This window comes from Carassius carassius, chromosome 41 (assembly GCF_963082965.1).
Source record: "Carassius carassius chromosome 41, fCarCar2.1, whole genome shotgun sequence".
In the NCBI taxonomy this organism is placed as follows: domain Eukaryota; kingdom Metazoa; phylum Chordata; class Actinopteri; order Cypriniformes; family Cyprinidae; genus Carassius; species Carassius carassius.
In genome coordinates this window covers 4393741-4412363 of record NC_081795.1, presented here as the reverse complement: position 1 = coordinate 4412363, position 18623 = coordinate 4393741, and the positions used below count along the sequence as shown (strand labels likewise).

General features: G+C 37.2%; 1 protein-coding gene across 3 annotated transcripts in view; it reads left to right on the top strand.

Moving 5' to 3' along the window:
• Positions 1-18623, top strand: part of LOC132123470 (sialoadhesin-like) — a 92785-nt gene that overhangs the window by 73147 nt on the left and 1015 nt on the right. The window contains exons 6-13 of one of the 3 annotated variants that reach the window (XM_059534096.1): positions 15648-15680; positions 15816-16154; positions 16284-16580; positions 16709-16820; positions 17433-17474; positions 17584-17610; positions 17688-17841; positions 18395-18463. In XM_059534096.1, the coding sequence (XP_059390079.1) occupies positions 15648-15680; positions 15816-16154; positions 16284-16580; positions 16709-16820; positions 17433-17474; positions 17584-17610; positions 17688-17772 (935 nt within the window). In that variant the 3' untranslated portion in view covers positions 17773-17841; positions 18395-18463. The other 2 variants (XM_059534095.1, XM_059534097.1) reach the window with 2 other exon arrangements.

The following is an 18623-nucleotide window of genomic DNA, read 5'->3' as shown; positions in this document are numbered from 1 at the left end:
CTATACATGAGCCATCCGCAAACGCAGTCTCAGCGTGCTGGAAGCCCAGACACGTGACACAGTGATCGTGACCGTCACGAGGAGCGATTTATCGACCGCAAGCAGAAACACAAGGGCGAAATGACCCAAATCGGCCCGTATCTCTTTTGTGAAAGGAAATTGCTCTTTCAGAGGTGTTGAATCGCTCAAGGGGAATGCGGGATCTGTCGCAGGAAACCCAGACGAACCGCTGAATCACCCCGTCACACCAACACCAGCTCTTGCTTGTAACACTCCGGTGATTGAAGCAAGCGATGTGCTCGGCTCCGAAGCGAAAGCTTGAATGCGAGTTGCTCACGTTTCTCCTTATATACCCGCTCTGCGGGGCGGCGCTCGCGATGCAAATCCCACAGACCAAGGTACTTTGTGTACCATTGGCTCGTTTTGTACCACTCGAAGGTAATTGGGCTCTCGGGCGAGATCCCATTTGTAACGTCGAACGTGACCGACTGAAAGGGAACAAAGGGACACCAATGGTCTAAATAAAATATTAACATGTATTTAATCTGTTGTTGCATCAAAATGTGAAATAAACAGGCAGGAAACAACAGAAACATCTATTTTCTAAAAATAACTCACATTAGTGTGACATGGAATCAGAGATGTTTGGAATCCAATTGCAGTAGTTTAATATAGAATGATCAAACAGGCAGTAATCCAATTACTGCATCGAGTATGTAAAGGGATATCCAGAATCAGTAACAGTACAGAGGTTGGGGCAGGCAGCAGAGAATCAAAGGCTGTATACACAATACAAAATCAGATACGGAGAGCACAAACACTAGAGAAACGCTCAGAAATGCTAGATGGGGCTAAACAAGACTTCGCAATCACTGAGATTCCAAACACAGTATATATTTGGGAGCGGTAATGGGGAACACCTGGTGGTGATTAGCCCTACGCACGGGATTATGGGAAATGGAGTTGGGAATGGAAATACAAGAGTCCCGAGTGGAGTGCCCTCTACTGGAGTTCATGGGCACTCTAGATGATGATTGTGACATAGCCCACCAGGGTGGAGCAGAGGACAACCACAGCTGAGCAGCTTGTCCAGAAGCCCACCAGGGCGGAGCAGAGGACCACCACAGCCGAGCAGCTGGGCCAGCAGCCCACCAGGGTGGAGCAGAGAACCACCATAGTGGAGTCGATGGCACAGGAGAGCAAGTCTGGTCAGGTACGACTGAAACGGAGAACATAAACAGATTAATGACGGCATCTGTGGTCATTAGAAGGTGGTTAGAGAGTTCCCAAACGGCCTCCCTAGCCATGACAGGGCAGCCAGAGAGTTCATGGGTGGCCTCCGTGGCCTTGACAGGACAGGCGGTGGGCTGGTGGATGGCCACTGTAGCCGTGCCAGGACAGGCAGTGAGTTTATGGATGTTCTTGTGGCCTTGACAGGACAGGACAAGAGTTCCTGGATGGAAACTACTGACACCTCCGAAGGTTCTGCAGCAGTTCCCTCTGGAGGTTCCACCACAGTAACAGTCTCCTTGACCGCAACACAACAGGCTGAGATAACATTGCTGGGTGCAACAGACAGGTTGAGATAAGACTCTGGATGATTAGCTGTGATGAAACGAGGCTCTGGAAGCTCAGCTGAGACGTGACGAGGCTCTGGAAGCTCAGCCTCGCCACGATTTTAAAACTAAATGATTTTCCAAAAGGCTTTGTTGAATAAACATGAGCACGTACTGGACGTTTAATAATAATAATAATTCCTTACATTTATATGTTTAAATATCAAAACGAGGCACAGATGTTTTTATATCACTGTATTTCTGAAGTAAGACTTGCATGTTATATGCCTGATACAGCAGCGTTTGTGAGCTCAGCCCTGCTTTGTTTACAGCGGTTACTGGGAAATTTCTCACTCTTTAAAGCATCTCCTTCTTAACATTTTTTCCATGTTTTATTTTTAATAGTAAATCCCCTTTGTTTACCAAAAAATAAAGTTTGCTTAATTTTCAATATTTAAAAGAAAATCTAAATGAATGTTTTGTGGCTTCATTTGATAACCAGAAAAATTTAAATACACAACAGAATTTCTGAGGGGAAAAAACAAACATTTCATAAGGCTATTTTAAGAAAACTTGAATAAATGAAGTTATAATTATTCATTTAAATAATTACACATGCTAAAAAAAAGAAAAAATATGGTGAAGAAAAAAAAAAGAGACATTTCATAGGGCCCTAAACATGTAAAAAAAAAAATTACTTTTAATAAATAGCTGTGAAAATGTATTTAAAAAAATGGAATCCAGAAAATTTTTAACTGAAAACGGAATTTGGAAAAATTAAACAGATTTTATACAGTAGGTCCCTAAAAAAAGTAAAGTAATGAAGTTATTTAAAAAAAAAATAGTAACTAGTAAAAGTAATCTCATTACAATTTACAGAAGTAACTGGTTACATTTTGAGTAACTACCCCAACATGGTCCACTGTACAATGAAACGAGATGCACTGGCGCTGCACAGACCAATCAGTGTATGACAAAGTACCGGGAGCACGATTCAAAAGCTCAAATCATCCGCTCTCCAATCACTCTTGCAGAACTGTCATACGCAAGTGCAATGAAGATTTAATGTACCAAGTTCACAACAGAACCGAGAATAAACAGAAAGCCACACGATGAATAAGGACAGATCTCTCGTGGCCAGGGATCAGGTTCCTAAACCAGACAGCAGGAGAGCGTGACGCAGGGACTGAGATGGGCAATCCTGAGGTAAGTTGAGGAGGTGGAGAACCCACGGTGAGTGCAGAAGTGAAGTGATCCGCCTTGAATGAAACAGAAAACGATCAAGGCTGATAAAAAAAAAAAACACGATGAAAGACAGGACAATAAATAGGGAGCCGGAAATGAGTGGCAGCTGCAGCTAATGGAACAACTGGTGGACATGCCCACATGAAACAATCAGTGATAATGAGACACACACATTACCCTACCCACATAAGATCAAAATGAGACAACTGTTCTACCAACCGTGACACGAATTCATTAAAAGTGATGATTCATTCAAGAGCATCCCATTATGTGCTGCAGGTGATTCTTGGTGGTGCAAAAAAAGACAAAGTAGATGCCATTATTGTATAAGTAAGTTACCTATAATATACAATAACTATTATAGGTAAGTTACTGGGTTTTTTTTTTTTTACTTTATTGATCAAAACAGTAACACTCATGAAAATCAACCAGCAAACATTTTATTTGTAATTGACTTTTTACATTCAGATGGGATATTTATCATCAACACAAAGACTTTGTAATACTTACAACATCACAAATGTTTCTGGAGTCTTAAGTAGGTTGTGTTTAGGTTAAAGTGTTATTAGTTAAAATCTTCTACTTATTTATTTTTATTTTTTACAAAACCAATACATTGTATGGCAACAACATTTTTCTAAACCTCATATGTCCTCACCAAAGAGGTACAGATGCATTTGAAACCCATTTGTTACACTGCAAAATAAGACCATTACATTTTAGTTTTTGAACCGTTGTAATAAAAATTCTTGTGCCACTTCAAAGATTCTTTACCATAACAGTTGCCATAATGATTACAGAAATGTATGTGAATTTGTTTAAAATTTTTTTTATTATATTTTACTATGCACAACAGTGAACCTAAATCCTACTCCGTGAGTATCCCATTATTAAACAGTCAAAAACTTATTCTGATTATATGATTTCAAATGCTGTTATAAAATATGTTATTGGCTGACCTCTGTATCCTTTTTATTTTTACAAATATATTAATGGTTATGATTCTGATGCTGAATACACCAACATTGATGGACTCAATGAAACGTCTAATGATGATGAAGTTTGTCACAGTTTTTTTTTATGCTCTAAATGCATACATACAGAAGATGATATATATATTTTCCAAATAGCCAGTCTGCTTTTCTTACTCCGTCAAGATGCTTGTATTGAGTTTGTTGTTGACTTGCGTTGATTTTACATAGATGTTGTTGTCTCTGCTCTTCGCTGCTTTTTATCAATGTTTTCCATAATTTTTGTGTGAGAACATAACCATAAGCATAACAATAAAAACAGATAAGAACATTCAATCCATTCTTATACCTTGATTTATTTGCATAAATTATCAGTGGGTGGACATGCTCATTCTAAACCAACACATTTGATTAGACAAAAATATGTAGTGCAGGTTAAGTCATATTATACTATATTATATTGTTATACTGTACTATATACTACTAAAGTGTGTGGTACGTGTATCGATGTGGAAGCTCCTGACACCAAGACAAATTCCTTGTGTGTTCTCTTTTGTCCGTCACAAATGGTTGTGTTGTCATGAAATACTATATTTGACTGAGCTGTCATAAAACAAGTGTGTTGGTGTAATATTTTTGGAAGCTTGACAAGACAAGGAAGACAGGAAATATTTTTCATCCTGGGGGTGGAACTCGCATCAAAATACAACACACACACACACAGACACACACACACACACACATACATACATACATATACAGAATGGTCTTTCAGTTTGGTTCACTAGGCTACACAATTATGGGGATGACTGCTGATCTGACAGATGTCCTGAAGACAATCATTGACACCATTCAAAAGGAGGGTAAGCAACAACAATTAATTGCCAAAGAAGCTGGCTGTTCACAGAGTGCTGTATTCAAGCATGTTAACAGAAAGTTGAGTAGAATGTAAAAGTGTAGAAGAAAAAGATGCACAACCAACCGAGAGAACCACAGCCTTATGAGGATTGTCAAGCAAAATTTATTCAAGAATTTGAGTGAACTTCACAAGGAATGGACTGAGGCTTGGGTCAAGGCATTAAGAGTTACACATCATACAGAAGTGTTAAGGAATTTGGCTACAGTTGTCATATTCCTCTTGTTAAGCCACTCCTGAACCACAGACAATGTCAGAGGCGTCTTACCTGGGCTAAGGAGAAGAAGAACTGGACTGGTGCCCAGTGGTCCAAAGTCCTCTTTTCAGATGAGAGCAAGTTTTGCATTTCATTTGAAAACCAAGGTCCTGGAGTCTGGAGGAAGGGTGGAGAAGCTCATAGCCCAAGATTCTTGAAGTCCAGTGTTAAGTTTCTACAGTCTGTGATGATTTGGGGTGCAATGTCAGTTCCACTCATTCTCTACCATAGGAGAGGAAGAATTGTATAAACTTGTTAAATCATCTAAACCAACAACATGTATGTTAGACCCTATACCATCTAAGCTCCTGAAAGAGGTGCTTCCAGAAGTCATAGATCCTCTTCTGACTATTATTAATTCCTCATTGTCATTAGGACATGTCCCCAAAACCTTCAAACTGGCTGTTATTAAGCCTCTCATCAAAAAACCACAACTTGACCCCAAAGAACTAGTTAATTATAGACCAATCTCGAATCTCCCTTTTCTGTCCAAGATACTAGAAAAGGTGGTATCCACACAATTATATTCCTTCTTAGAGAAAAATGGTATATGTGAGGATTTCCAGTCAGGATTTAGACCGTATCATAGTACTGAGACTGCTCTTCTTAGAGTTACAAATGATCTGCTCTTATCATCTGATCGTGGGTGTATCTCTCTATTAGTTTTATTGGATCTTAGTGCTGCGTTTGACACAATTGACCACAACATTCTTTTGCATAGACTTGAATACTTTGTTGGCATCAGTGGAAGTGCATTAGCATGGTTTAAATCGTACTTATATGACCGCCATCAGTTCGTAGCAGTGAATGAAGATGTATCCTATCGATCACAAGTGCAGTATGGAGTACCTCAAGGCTCAGTACTAGGGCTGCTACTCTTCACGCTTTATATGTTACCCTTGGGAGATATCATCAGGAAACATGGTGTTAGCTTTCACTGTTATGCTGATGATACTCAGCTCTATATTTCTTCGCAGCCCAGTGAAACACACCAATTTGAAAAACTAATGGATTGCATAGTCGATATAAAAAACTGGATGACGAGTAATTTCTTACTGCTAAATTCTGAAAAAAACAGAGGTGTTAATTATAGGGCCTAAAAACTCGTAATAACCTAGAACACTGTCTAAGACTTGATGGTTGCTCTGTCAATTCTTCATCATCAGTTAGGAACCTAGGTGTGCTACTTGATCGCAATCTTTCCTTAGAAAGCCACGTTTCTAGCATTTGTAAAACTGCATTTTTCCATCTCAAAAATATATCTAAATTACGGCCTATGCTCTCAATGTCAAATGCAGAAATGTTAATCCACGCATTTATGACCTCAAGGTTAGATTATTGTAATGCTTTATTGGGTGGTTGTTCTGCACGCTTAGTAAACAAACTACAGCTAGTCCAAAATGCAGCAGCAAGAGTTCTTACTAGAACCAGGAAGTATGACCATATTAGCCCGGTCCTGTCAACACTGCACTGGCTCCCTATCAAGCATCGCATAGATTTTAAAATATTGCTTATTACTTATAAAGCCCTGAATGGTTTAGCACCTCAGTATTTGAATGAGCTCCTTTTACATTATAACCCTCTACGTCCGCTACGTTCTCAAAACTCAGGCAATTTGATAATACCTAGAATATCAAAATCAACTGCAGGCGGCAGATCCATTTCCTATTTGGCGCCCAAACTCTGGAATAACCTACCTAACATTGTTCGGGAGGCAGACACACTCTTGCAGTTTAAATCTAGATTAAAGACCCATCTCTTTAACCTGGCATACACATAACAAACGAATATGCTTTTATTATCCAAATCCGTTAAAGGATTTTTAGGCTGCATTAATTAGGTAAACCGGAACCAGAAACACTTCCCATAACAACCTATGTACTTGCTACATCATTAGAAGAATGGCATCTACGCTAATATTTGTCTGTTTCTCTCTTGTTCCGAGGTCACCGTGGCCACCAGATCCACTCTGTGTCCAGATCAGAGGGTCACTGCAGTCACCCGGATCCAGTACGTATCCAGACCAGATGGTGGATCAGCACCTAGAAAGGACCTCTACATCCATGAAAGACAGCGGAGACCAGGACAACTAGAGCCCCAGATACAGATGCCCTGTGAAGACCTTGTCTCAGAGGAGCACCAGGACAAGACCACAGGAAACAGATAATTCTTCTGCACAATCTGACTTTGCTGCAGTCTGGAATTGAACTAATGGTTTCGTCTGGTCAGAGGAGAACTGGCCCCCCAACTGAGCCTGGTTTCTCCCAAGGTTTTTTTCTCCATTCTGTCACCGATGGAGTTTCGGTTCCTTGCCGCTGTCGCCTCTGGCTTGCTTAGTTGGGGACACTTCATCTACAGCGACATCGTTGACTTGATTGCAAATAAATGCACAGACACTATTTAACTGAACAGAGATGACATAACTGAATCCAATGATGAACTGCCTTTAACTATCATTTTTGCATTATTGACACTGTTTTCCTAATGAATGTTGTTCAGTTGCTTTGACGCAATGTATTTTGTTTAAAGCGCTATATAAATAAAGGTGACATTGACATTGACATGTACAGTAAATCAACAAACAGAAGGCCAACAATTCACTAAAAATGTTTTTGTTTTATTGGTCTTATGAAGTATTCTAATTTGTTGAGATAGTGAACTGGTGGGTTTTTGGTAAATGTGAGCCACAATCATCACAATTTAACGAACCAAAGACTTAAACTACTTCAGACTGTGTGCATTGAATTTATTCAATAACAAGTTTGACAATTTGAGCTGAATTACTGAAATGAACTTTTCCACACCATTCTAATTAATATATGGCCTGAGCTCTAATCAGCGTTGCCCTGGAAACAGAGCAGACACACCTGCACATTACAGGCTGAGCGGTCACACCCGCAGCCCATCAGAAGCAGGCTTTATAAGCAGCGTCGTCAAACACAGAGGTGAGAGATGTCTCCAAAAGACTCATCTAACCATTCTCTGTGTTTCCCCTCCAGACAGCAGCGTGTGACCGCCAGCCTGCTAAAGACACGGACCTCACGGACCCACACAGCACTGCGCACCAAAGGAGGAAGAGAAGGCTGAGCACTGAGCGCCGGAACCCCCTTACGTTGGCTATTTTCCCCAACACCACCTCAATAAAATCCACCCTTTTGGGTACTTATCTTGATCCTCGTGTCGTGTGCTTCTTCACCCCGTCACAATATATATATAAGTAACACTTTAGTATAGGGTCCAATTCTCACTAATAACTAGTTGCTTATTAGCATGCCTATTATTGACATATTGTTATTTTATATAGTGCATTCAAACTTTATATAGTGCAGGCAAAATCAAATTATTGGCCTGCTTGTTAAAATAGTTAGATTTCAAATTCCGTTTTAAGTCTTTTGGCCCCATCTTCTTTATATATAAACACTGCACATTGACGCAGTCAAATTTCACACGTTCTGTTTAAAGACTTTTGTTTCCGTCCATCTTCCATCGTATGTCAGATGAAACTGTGGTATTCATTTACACAGACACAACATGCAGACTTGTTAGCAGCATGCACTGACTGGTTGTCACCTTTATTTATGCTGTTTACTGTTAGATTCATTCATAAAGAGTAAAAATGTCCAAAGTTTATAATTGTTATTGACAGTTTTACTGCGATTTCAATATATATCGATTTTTCACCCAGCCCTAGGCAAAACTTCATCCACCACTGGATGCCTTCATTGAGGCAGTTGGGTGGACCATAAAAGAGCATAACTTTTCACTTCTTGTTGTATTCAATGCATATTCAATGTTGAAATGATGTTGTGCAGTGTCAGGAAACAAGGCTTTATAACATGCCATTGTCAAAGGCCTTTCTTGTAATATGTATAGCTTCTGTCATGAGTAACTTTTTTTCAGCAATTCTAACACCTCAGCCCCAGATAAAAATAAAAAAAACACCAACAAACCCCTTCTCTATTTTCTATGACTCTGAGTCTATAGATGTCACACTTCTTAATATTTTTCTCACTTTTATTTTCCCCTTTTTCACATTTTGCAGTAGAGGTTTCATCCAGTTGACTTATTTGCAAGTCAGACTGCCAATAAGGTATGTATAAAAAGGATAAGAATATATTACAATTGATGTATCATTTTAAAATAGATTTTTGGATAACGTAGGATAAAACAAATTACTTAAGATTTTACTTTCTATAAATTTTACCATCCTGTTTTCTTGATTCTGTGGTCAAAATTTTATTGATAGCATTCAAAAATTGAAAAGAACCATTTAGGATGTGCACCAGACAATGTCTCTTTACATGTAAAACAACAGTTGTTTTTGATTTCACCTCAGGGCCAACCTGGGAACATGATGGGACCTCTGCTACTTCATCTGCTTTTACAAGGTATAGCATGTTTTCCTCACTTCTTCATGTAATAAAGGCAGCTGACAAGGGTATACAGTATTTAAAAAAATGTCACTGTAGACTAGCAGACTACTAAATCTGTGGCTAAATTTAAGCACATGCATTTTTAGAGCCTTGATGAAGTTGGTTGGTAAAACAATTCTGTATTTATGTGAGATCAGCCAAGGAATTCTTAGCCAACATAATTTTGATTTAACATAATAACACTGTACACTCTTAAAAACAGTACCAGAAAATGTTTCTTCAGCTTGTAACAATAGCAGAACCCTTTTTGTGCTAAATAGAACCCTTTTTATAGGCTTCCATAAAGAACAATGATTTGAAAGTGCTACAAAGAACCTTAATCGTGCAATAAATAACATTTTTAATGATAGCTTATTTTCATTAATATTAGTATATTAGTATATTTATATAATTAATATTCGTTTTATTAATAATATTTGAATAAATTGTTGATTACGATTTGGTGGTTGTAGGATGTGACAACCAAAAGTTTACAAAAACTGAGTTTAGAGATACAATGTGCCTCCTTCCATTTGTTTATTTAAAAACAATTGTTTATGAAGGCCAAAAGTAGCATGTGAGCACCACACAAAGTTATGTTTATGCAAAAATAAATAAATACATTAAAAATAAATATATCTAACAATATGGACCAAAAAATAAATATCATTGTTACTTATTGGAAATGGAGAAAGAAGTAGCTATCCTTAACTGAACAGAGCTGGTCTTAATTACACGATATTTTAAACAAAAAAAGAGAAAAAGACATGATTGGTAGGAAACCTGTTACAGTTTAAATGTAAAATAATAGACATTTAAAGAGGTCATTTGATGCTTTTTAAAAGATCATTATTTTGTGTATTTAGTGTTTTAGAATATATTGACATGCTTTAATGTAAAATAAAAAATTAAATAAAAACATCATTGTCCTTAGTTTTACCATCAGCTCAAGCCCGAAAGAGGAACAGAGTTGCGTGAAAGACACAGTTGAAGCCCGGTTGAAATTTATTCATATAGTTTGGGTATTCATTTGGTTTAGTAATATTTCCTTAATATTATTTTCTAATATTTTATTTATATACATGTATTGTATGTGTATTGGTTTCCTTGTATAATATTATTTTCATTGAAAAGGAAGGAAAATGTATGATTATGTGTTGAGTTAAAAGTACTTGCCACTGTTAAGAGCTGGGATTGGTTATATGTTGGGGGAGTGACGTCCGGGAAGAAGAGGTGATGGCTGGAAGATCGTTCATGTCTGAGAACTAGTTTGATAAAAGATACCATTTTAGGACAGTTGTCCATACGAGAACTGATTTAAAGTTGGTAAAATGTTGTTTGAACGTGTGGGGATAGTAATTTCCCCTTTGATTGTCAAATGACTGAGTAGCGCTATTCTCAAGAAACAGCGCTTATCACACGTGAGAGACGCGAGGTCGCGTGAGTGGAAAACTACCGTGAATCGTCTCTCTTACCGAATCCAAAGAAGACATCCCAGATAGCGCCCTGAGATACCAGGGATTCTCAGTGGTTCCTCTGGCAGCGTTGGACGAGTTCACTGATCTGCCGTCAGTTGTTTGGACCGCAATTCCCCTCGTGCTGGAAAGTGTGTGCGTCATGAAAGCCGGGCTCTAACGATCGGTAAGACAGTTATTTTGTTTACTCATTGAGTGAAGCGGCAACCTGTTTTGTGCCTCAACGAACCCCAGCATCGTATCAGGCCTGTATCAGGGTATTTATTTTATTTAAATTTGTATATTTGAATTGACACCCGGGTGTTTTTGATTACTGTTAGGGAATGTTTTGTGAGCCGTAACCGTTGTGTAGAGACAACAAAGACTCGTTGAACTTGAGTATACTAATCAACACATTGGTGATATTGGTGGCATTTTGTGTTTACTGTCCATCTTATTAGTTTATCTGTTATATAAATAACCAGAGTGATACGGAATATTAATACAGTGTTGTATTTGTAAATTGTTGATTTGAGTTTGAAGGAGGAAAGATCCTTTTGTTGTAAAACTTTAAAGGGTTAACTTTTATTTTATCTCCAATTGCTATTTGATTTTTTAAATTTTTTTATTTGAGTAAACTACTAAAAGTTTATATTTTATTTCTGACTCTGTGGTTATTGTAGTCTATTATTAAGCACACTAATTGAAAAGATAAGGGTTTATTGAAATAAAATTAATAATATTCAGAGGCTACTTAGAGAGATCTAAAAATAAACTTACCCAGGGCCCCTCCCACTTAAATCGAAGGGAGAAGGGCGCTACACAGTGATGAAGCTTGTACTGTATGTGTTTGCAGTACACTAGCCACAGACATTTAAGACAGCTGATTCTACTGTGTGACCCTTTCTCTCTCTCTCTCACACACACACAAACATGCACAAAACTCTGCATTTGAACATTCAATTGTGCAAATACTTAAACTTATAACAAAAAATACTTACAGTAGCTGATTCAGAAGCGCCAGATTGATAGCAAAGTCAGAATGATCTCCTACTAGGTTCAGGAGAGGGTTGTCCATAAAATATGTTGCTGTTCTGTTGTAAGTAATTATAAAGATTCCTTTTGGGAGGCCAAATAAAGTGCTTTTGCTCTCACCCTAACACACAGCATCTCCCTAAAATGGCTGCTTCAACACTCACTGTGGTAACTGAAACCACATCTTCTTTCTTTGCGTGAACATTTGGGTGGTATTACGCAAATATTTCCACATAGTGAAGCAGACATGTGGGGGTGTGTTTGACTGAGCAAATTTAGGGGGACTTGGCAGAGTCTTAACTTTGATAAAGAATATCTGGTAACACTTTCTATGAAGCCTGTATTTATAATACATTATATGGGTATTCTTAAGGCATTATAATGAATGCATAATGCATTATATTAAAAAAAATATAATATGTTGTATCATCTTATAAATATTCAAAGACAGTTGTAATATATTATAATATTTACTTATTTGTGTTTATAGCTTTTAAGAGTATGATGATTTGTAACACAATGGACACACTGCATCCACTTTTACAATGGATTATATTTATCATAGCTATAATGTATTATAAGTCTCATATCTTGCCATTTTTCTGATGCTACTTTACTTAAAGCAGTCAAATACCACATATAAGTAGTAGTAGTTGTAGTAATAATAATAATAATACTTTTTTTCTCGCTCTCAAACAGCCATAAGATCAGATATCAGATACCAGATTAATATGTGATGCCATATAAAATATAGCTTTTTTTTCCATCTCTCAAGCTCTCATCAATTAATTAACATTAGCTCCACAGAAAACCCTCAAATAATACTCTAACCACTCACCATTTCCATATCTTTCTGAAGACAAGAAGGGCAAACAAGTTGCACTGATTAATAAAAAACAAAGATCAACCAATGTGAAAACTTCATAACGTAAGAGATCTTTGCTGTCTGTCTCAGGTAAGGGTGGCGCTAAGTGGTCATCGCCCGCAATCAATGTTTAAAAATTCTAATTTCAAAGCATTTATTCAATAAAAAGTAATGTATTTAACAATTTGTGATAACATAATATTCATTTCATAAAATCTGTAGTACAGTGGGAAACATAAATTAAATAGAAATGTAAGTTTTTGCTGCTCTAGTCGTCTTCCCTCCCAAGCTGCAGTCTTGAAGTATAACTTGGCCACCATCCATTATGGGTGCACCTGGCACACTTACTCAAATCTTACTGAAACAAACAGCGGATGGGTCTCTGTCTAGATCGGGGTGACATAAGGATGACACAAATATATAGTTTATGTACAAACTGGAAATATTTATTCAGCAATCTGTGCTAAAACATCACCTGTACGGAACATTGTTGTGTGGAACATGGTTAGTCTACATTACAATACAGCAATCTTAAATGATAAAAATTAATAAAAACAGTTAAAATGACTAAAGTGTAAATTAAGTAACGTCAATTAAGTAAAAATGTGTTAATTGTGTATAATTACAGACCTCTGGACGTTTTCTTCATGTTAGCAAGTCCTCTGATAACATAGGCCTTAGTGTTCACCAATATTAAAGTCTGACATAGATCTAAGGATCAATAAAAACACAAAACCATTAGGTTGTCAAGTACACAGTTTAATAAGAAATTATTTTATTAGTAGAACAGTTTGATAGCACAGTGTGACATACCTTGATGAGGTTTTTGAGGATAACAGCAAGCAATATGTGTCTGCATCGACCATCTTGATGTTTTCAGTTCTGAACTCCAGAAAAAAATTCATTTCCACGGACGTGACCGGATCCACTCTGTGACTGTAGTTCCCGCCCATTGAATCCGTGCCCGGGCTGGATCCGTGTTACAGTGGTTGTAACGTGGATTTGCTGGTTTGAAAATTGATCCGGCTCTGAGTCATCTGCTGTCTGGGTCGAAATAAATTGCTTTCAAACTCTCTTGTGTGTTTTTGTGTGCACGCTCTAGTTTTAAATGATAAAACCAAATGTTTCTATTTACAACGTGTTTCTGCAGCATTGAGTATTGTAGCCAATCACAGGCATCTCTGTTGAAAGTACTGGCAAATCAGAGCTGATTATATCAGAAGTTTTCACGTGAGTGAGCTCGGCCATTTGTGCTATAAGGGAAGTACCTGCTCAGTGTCTTTACATACTTACTACTACAGTTACAAGTTTTGTTTGTCTAGGGGCAAAACGTCCACGTATACTGTTTCAGGAATGACAAATGCAAGTGAAAAAAATATTGCAAGTGTATCTAATAAATTATGCGGCGAATCATTTCTATTGATTGACAGTGATAACTAGCAATGGACGAAATGGAACATCTGACACGCCGATGTCAAAAATAGAGCTGTGTAAAAAGGGATATCAACTTTTTCACCCATGATGAGTCCATGGATGTTTCTAATCCATTAATTCATAGCCTATAATAACAGAAAGAAACATTGTGCATTTATGCCATTGTAAAGTGTTTAAAGTGGGCCTCACCCTCTCTATGTATGAAGCGATATGATAGAACAAGTCCATCTCTAAAAACCTAGAAAAACACACACAAAAACAACACGTAATTTAAAGTAGGTTTGCATGGAAAACATGTGCTAGTCAAATCACTATACAGCAGATAATGCATTTCTATGAAGTACTTTTGTGATTGAAAGCAGAAAATATATTGTTTGAAAACAATAAAGAAAATATACTGTATATTTTTATAAGTTTCATTAATCTACCACACAGCCATTGATGCTCTTAAACATTTGTCCCACAGGTGTTCTACTGTATGATGCTGTGGGATGGGAAGTGAGAATCCCAAAGGAAATTCACGATCTCAGATGTTCCTGTCTGGTCATACCATGTTCTTTCAGCTACACATCATACCCACCCAATGACCCAAGTAGAGTTGTGTGGTATCAGTGGGTCTCTAAAGGTTATCCTTTAGTTTACGATCCTTTGTATGCAAACGATGTCATTGATAAATTCAAAGGTAAAACTGATTTATATAGAGAATCGGGTGAATGCAGTCTGCTGATTACCAGACTGGAACAGTCCCACCATGGAGAGAAAATATATGCATAGATTGACCCTGAAAATGTTCGATGGCGCACCTACGCATTTTATGATGTCACCTCTACAGTTCTCATTGATGGTATGTAAATATTATTGAATTACTTACACAATAAAACCTGTGACTGCTGCGAAATATTGTGTGGTCAGTAACAATTGAAATAAGAAAATGCTTCTTCAAAGTTTATGTATTTTCAAAACATCAAACATAATAACATTGTATGAAATTGATTTAAAATGAAGCACAAATTACTTGCCTGTCTGATGTGAAAGCTGGGCTGTCTTAAATTTTTCTTAATTTCAATGAGAGTAAAACTTAAATAATTTTCAATAATGTCTAGTCTTGTCTCTCCGGTCATCCACCCAGAGATTGTTGTATCCCAAAGTCGAAGCTAATCTGCAGGGCTGACCGTGCTTTCTTAGTAGCTGCCACCAAACAGTGGAATGCTCTACCCTTCAGGATTAGATCTGCATCATCGCTATCTGTTTTTCTTTGGTTTAGCATATTATTTATGATAATTAGTTTTTTTTGTCAGTATTCGCTATCGTCTGTTATGTCTTTTTCTCTGTTTTATCATATTTTTTTCATTGTGCAGCACACTGATCAACCTATGTTGTGCTTAATAGTGCTATATAATTAAAATTGACATTGACATGACAATTCATTTGCGCCAAAACCATAAATACAACCGCCTCAGAAACCTTATTGTTACTTATTGTTTTCTACTGATTCTCTCACAGAGTATAAGAAACCAGTCCAGATCCTGAATGAAAGTATGTGGTTTTCCCCCTGGCACCATATTTTCTTATTTATATTATTGTCCTGTACTCATAGGCCTTTTGATAATAAGCAACAATACCTTCAGTTCTGTAATATTTATTAATCCATTATAATATATATCATTTTAGCTCATTTCCAGTATGTGGCAGATGTGATACCCAAGATCACTGCACTGCCTCATTCATGTGTGGTAATACCGTGTAGTTTCAAGATGGAGGAATATGTCACTCGTCTTCGGGTTGTTTGGGTCACTGAAGGAGGTGGCTACATGTTTCACACGGATCCAGTCGATGTCTTAAACAACTTCAAAGGCCACACAAGACTCCTCGGAAACCCAGATGAACATAACTGTACTGTGGAGATGGATAATGTGCAAACTCATGACAACGGGCCATTCTGCTTCCGGGCAGACAAAGGAAGCAAAAAATACAGCTTCAACAACAGCTGTGTGTCCATTATTATGCAAGGTGAGGAAATATAACTAATCATTTAGGTTAGCATACTTCTGAAAACTTAACAACAACCTTTAGAACAACTCTATTTCATGCATCACATTCCAAAACTAATATAATGTCTTTGTGTTTTTTATTATAAAGCATCTCCCGACAAACCTGTGATGTCATCCCTCCCTGAAGACATCGAGCCCAAGACACGCATCGCCGTCAAATGCTCAGTCAACCACACTTGCTCCTCTCACCCTCCCCAAATCACCTGGAGCGTCCCAACAGCCCGAGACACTATCAGCCACAGTCACATGGGTGGAGGCGTCTGGGAAACAGTGTCCTCTGTGACCTTTGTTCCAACTGGATATGAAGAGAAAGATGAAATTGTTTGCACTGCCAACTTTTGGGGCGGTAGAACACAGGAAAACACTGGCTTCCTTAGTATTAGACGTAAGTACAGACTGATGTTAATGGGATTGCCTTGTGCATGTTAGACGCTTTGGACCATTTATAATATGATTGGTCAACTGTATTTCATGATGTGACTGTTAATCGTTTTAACAATAATTGTATTATAGGAGTTCAGGGGCTTAGATTGGAGACTATTGGGTCTAGTATCATTGCTCCCACACTTGTGTTCATTCTCATTTGCGTTCTTGTGGGAGTCTTCATATATAAAATGCGACAGAGGTATGATTTTTTTTTTTACTTATATTTCAGAATGTTCTTATATTTTTATATAATTTTAGGTCTCCATAGCCTTATCCAGATGGAAATAGTTTTACATGGAAAGGTGGGGTTGAATGGTTATTACTAGAGCTTCTGAGATGTACCATCTCAGTGGACCTAACTGATATAATAAGCAACATATTATAAACATCTTGTATTATAAGCAACTTAGTATATACAGGAAGCAATGTGGAATGCAGTGAGGAGATGGCGGTGCATAAATGAAGTTACCCCTCCCACTTCTGGTAGTAGGAGATTTCTTATCCTTTGTAAATTGGTTAATATTACAGACAGTAAAATTGCTGCATCTACCATTGTAAAACTAATCTCATTCAAATGGAGCTTAAGTCAAACCATCTAGAGCCACCAGCAGGTCAAAGTTGCACTGATTTCTGCTTGTAACTTACATTTTGTTAAAGACATACTTTTTTGAACTCTGGATACTTTATCAGATCATCCCGAACTTTAGGTCAAAGAATGTGAGACAGTATCATTTTTAACCGTTCTAATGTAACAGCAAGAACGCCAAAGTAAAACTGTATCTCACTTTTACATTCTCATTACTGATTGTAGACCGCTTCATCCAGATCTGCAAGGGTCACAATCTGAACGGAGGTATGTGCAGTATGACATTAATTTGTCAATTTTCACTTATTAATTAATTAACATTAAAACCTTTGGATTTATAATACACTAGCAATTTTAACTCTGTTCTCTGATGTAGGAGGTCAGTTTGGAACAGATTATCAAGGTGAGGTTTTCTTTACTAAACTTATATTTTTCTATTTGTATTTGTTCCTGAGACTAAATTTAACGTTTCTCTCCCAGTCGTTTAAGAACGCCTGACAGAAGTGATAGAAGGCAAGTATACCAGAGAAAGGTCAGAAAAGTTAGTGTCAGTATTTATTTCTAATGAACTAACTAGTGCCATCAACAGGGACACTGGAGATGCTACTCGAAGAAATATGAGGCTTGAACAAAGGCAGGTTGAAAATATAATTCTACATATAATTATAATTTGTATTGCGTTTGTACTCAAACTACTTAAACGTCACATCTTTCATCAGACGGAGCATCTGGAGCTGATTTTCTGGGTTATGAATATTCACATTTTTGTATTAATTTCATGCGTTTCATAAAAAAATCTTCAGGACAGTATTTCAAAAAAGAAAGATAATAATAACAAAAAGGATTTCCATAAGAAAGTAGTTTTTATACATAAAGTACACATATGAATGATAATTAAAATTAATAAAATGTACAGGTGAATATTGATTGTTATTGATTGTACTGTACATTTAATTAACTACGAAAATTATTTCTCAATTTACCTCGCAACATTACACTTCAGCCACTCAGGCTGTCATTTCGCACCACAGTGTTGAAATATTAAGAGGAAATCATTTTTTCAAATGTTCTACAATTGCATTTTCACACTGAACAGAGGAAGTATTTAAATGTTAAATACAATTCCTCACAGCATCACACATTTTTTTGCATCTATCCCCCACTGACTAATGAAACTCTCTTCACAGAACAAACAACATTTGTACGGTGTCAGAAAACAAGCCTTTCTCCAAACCTCTTATGCTGTCACCAAAGAGGTCAGTGCATTGAACCACATCTATGTTTCTTAAAAGGGTCATGAACTGCATTTTTCTTCTACGCTTATAATGTTCTTTGAGGGCCAATTACAATGTTAGCAAGATTTTTACATCACTTAGAAGTAATTTAGAAGTTCTGTCCTGTTTTTGAACCTGGATG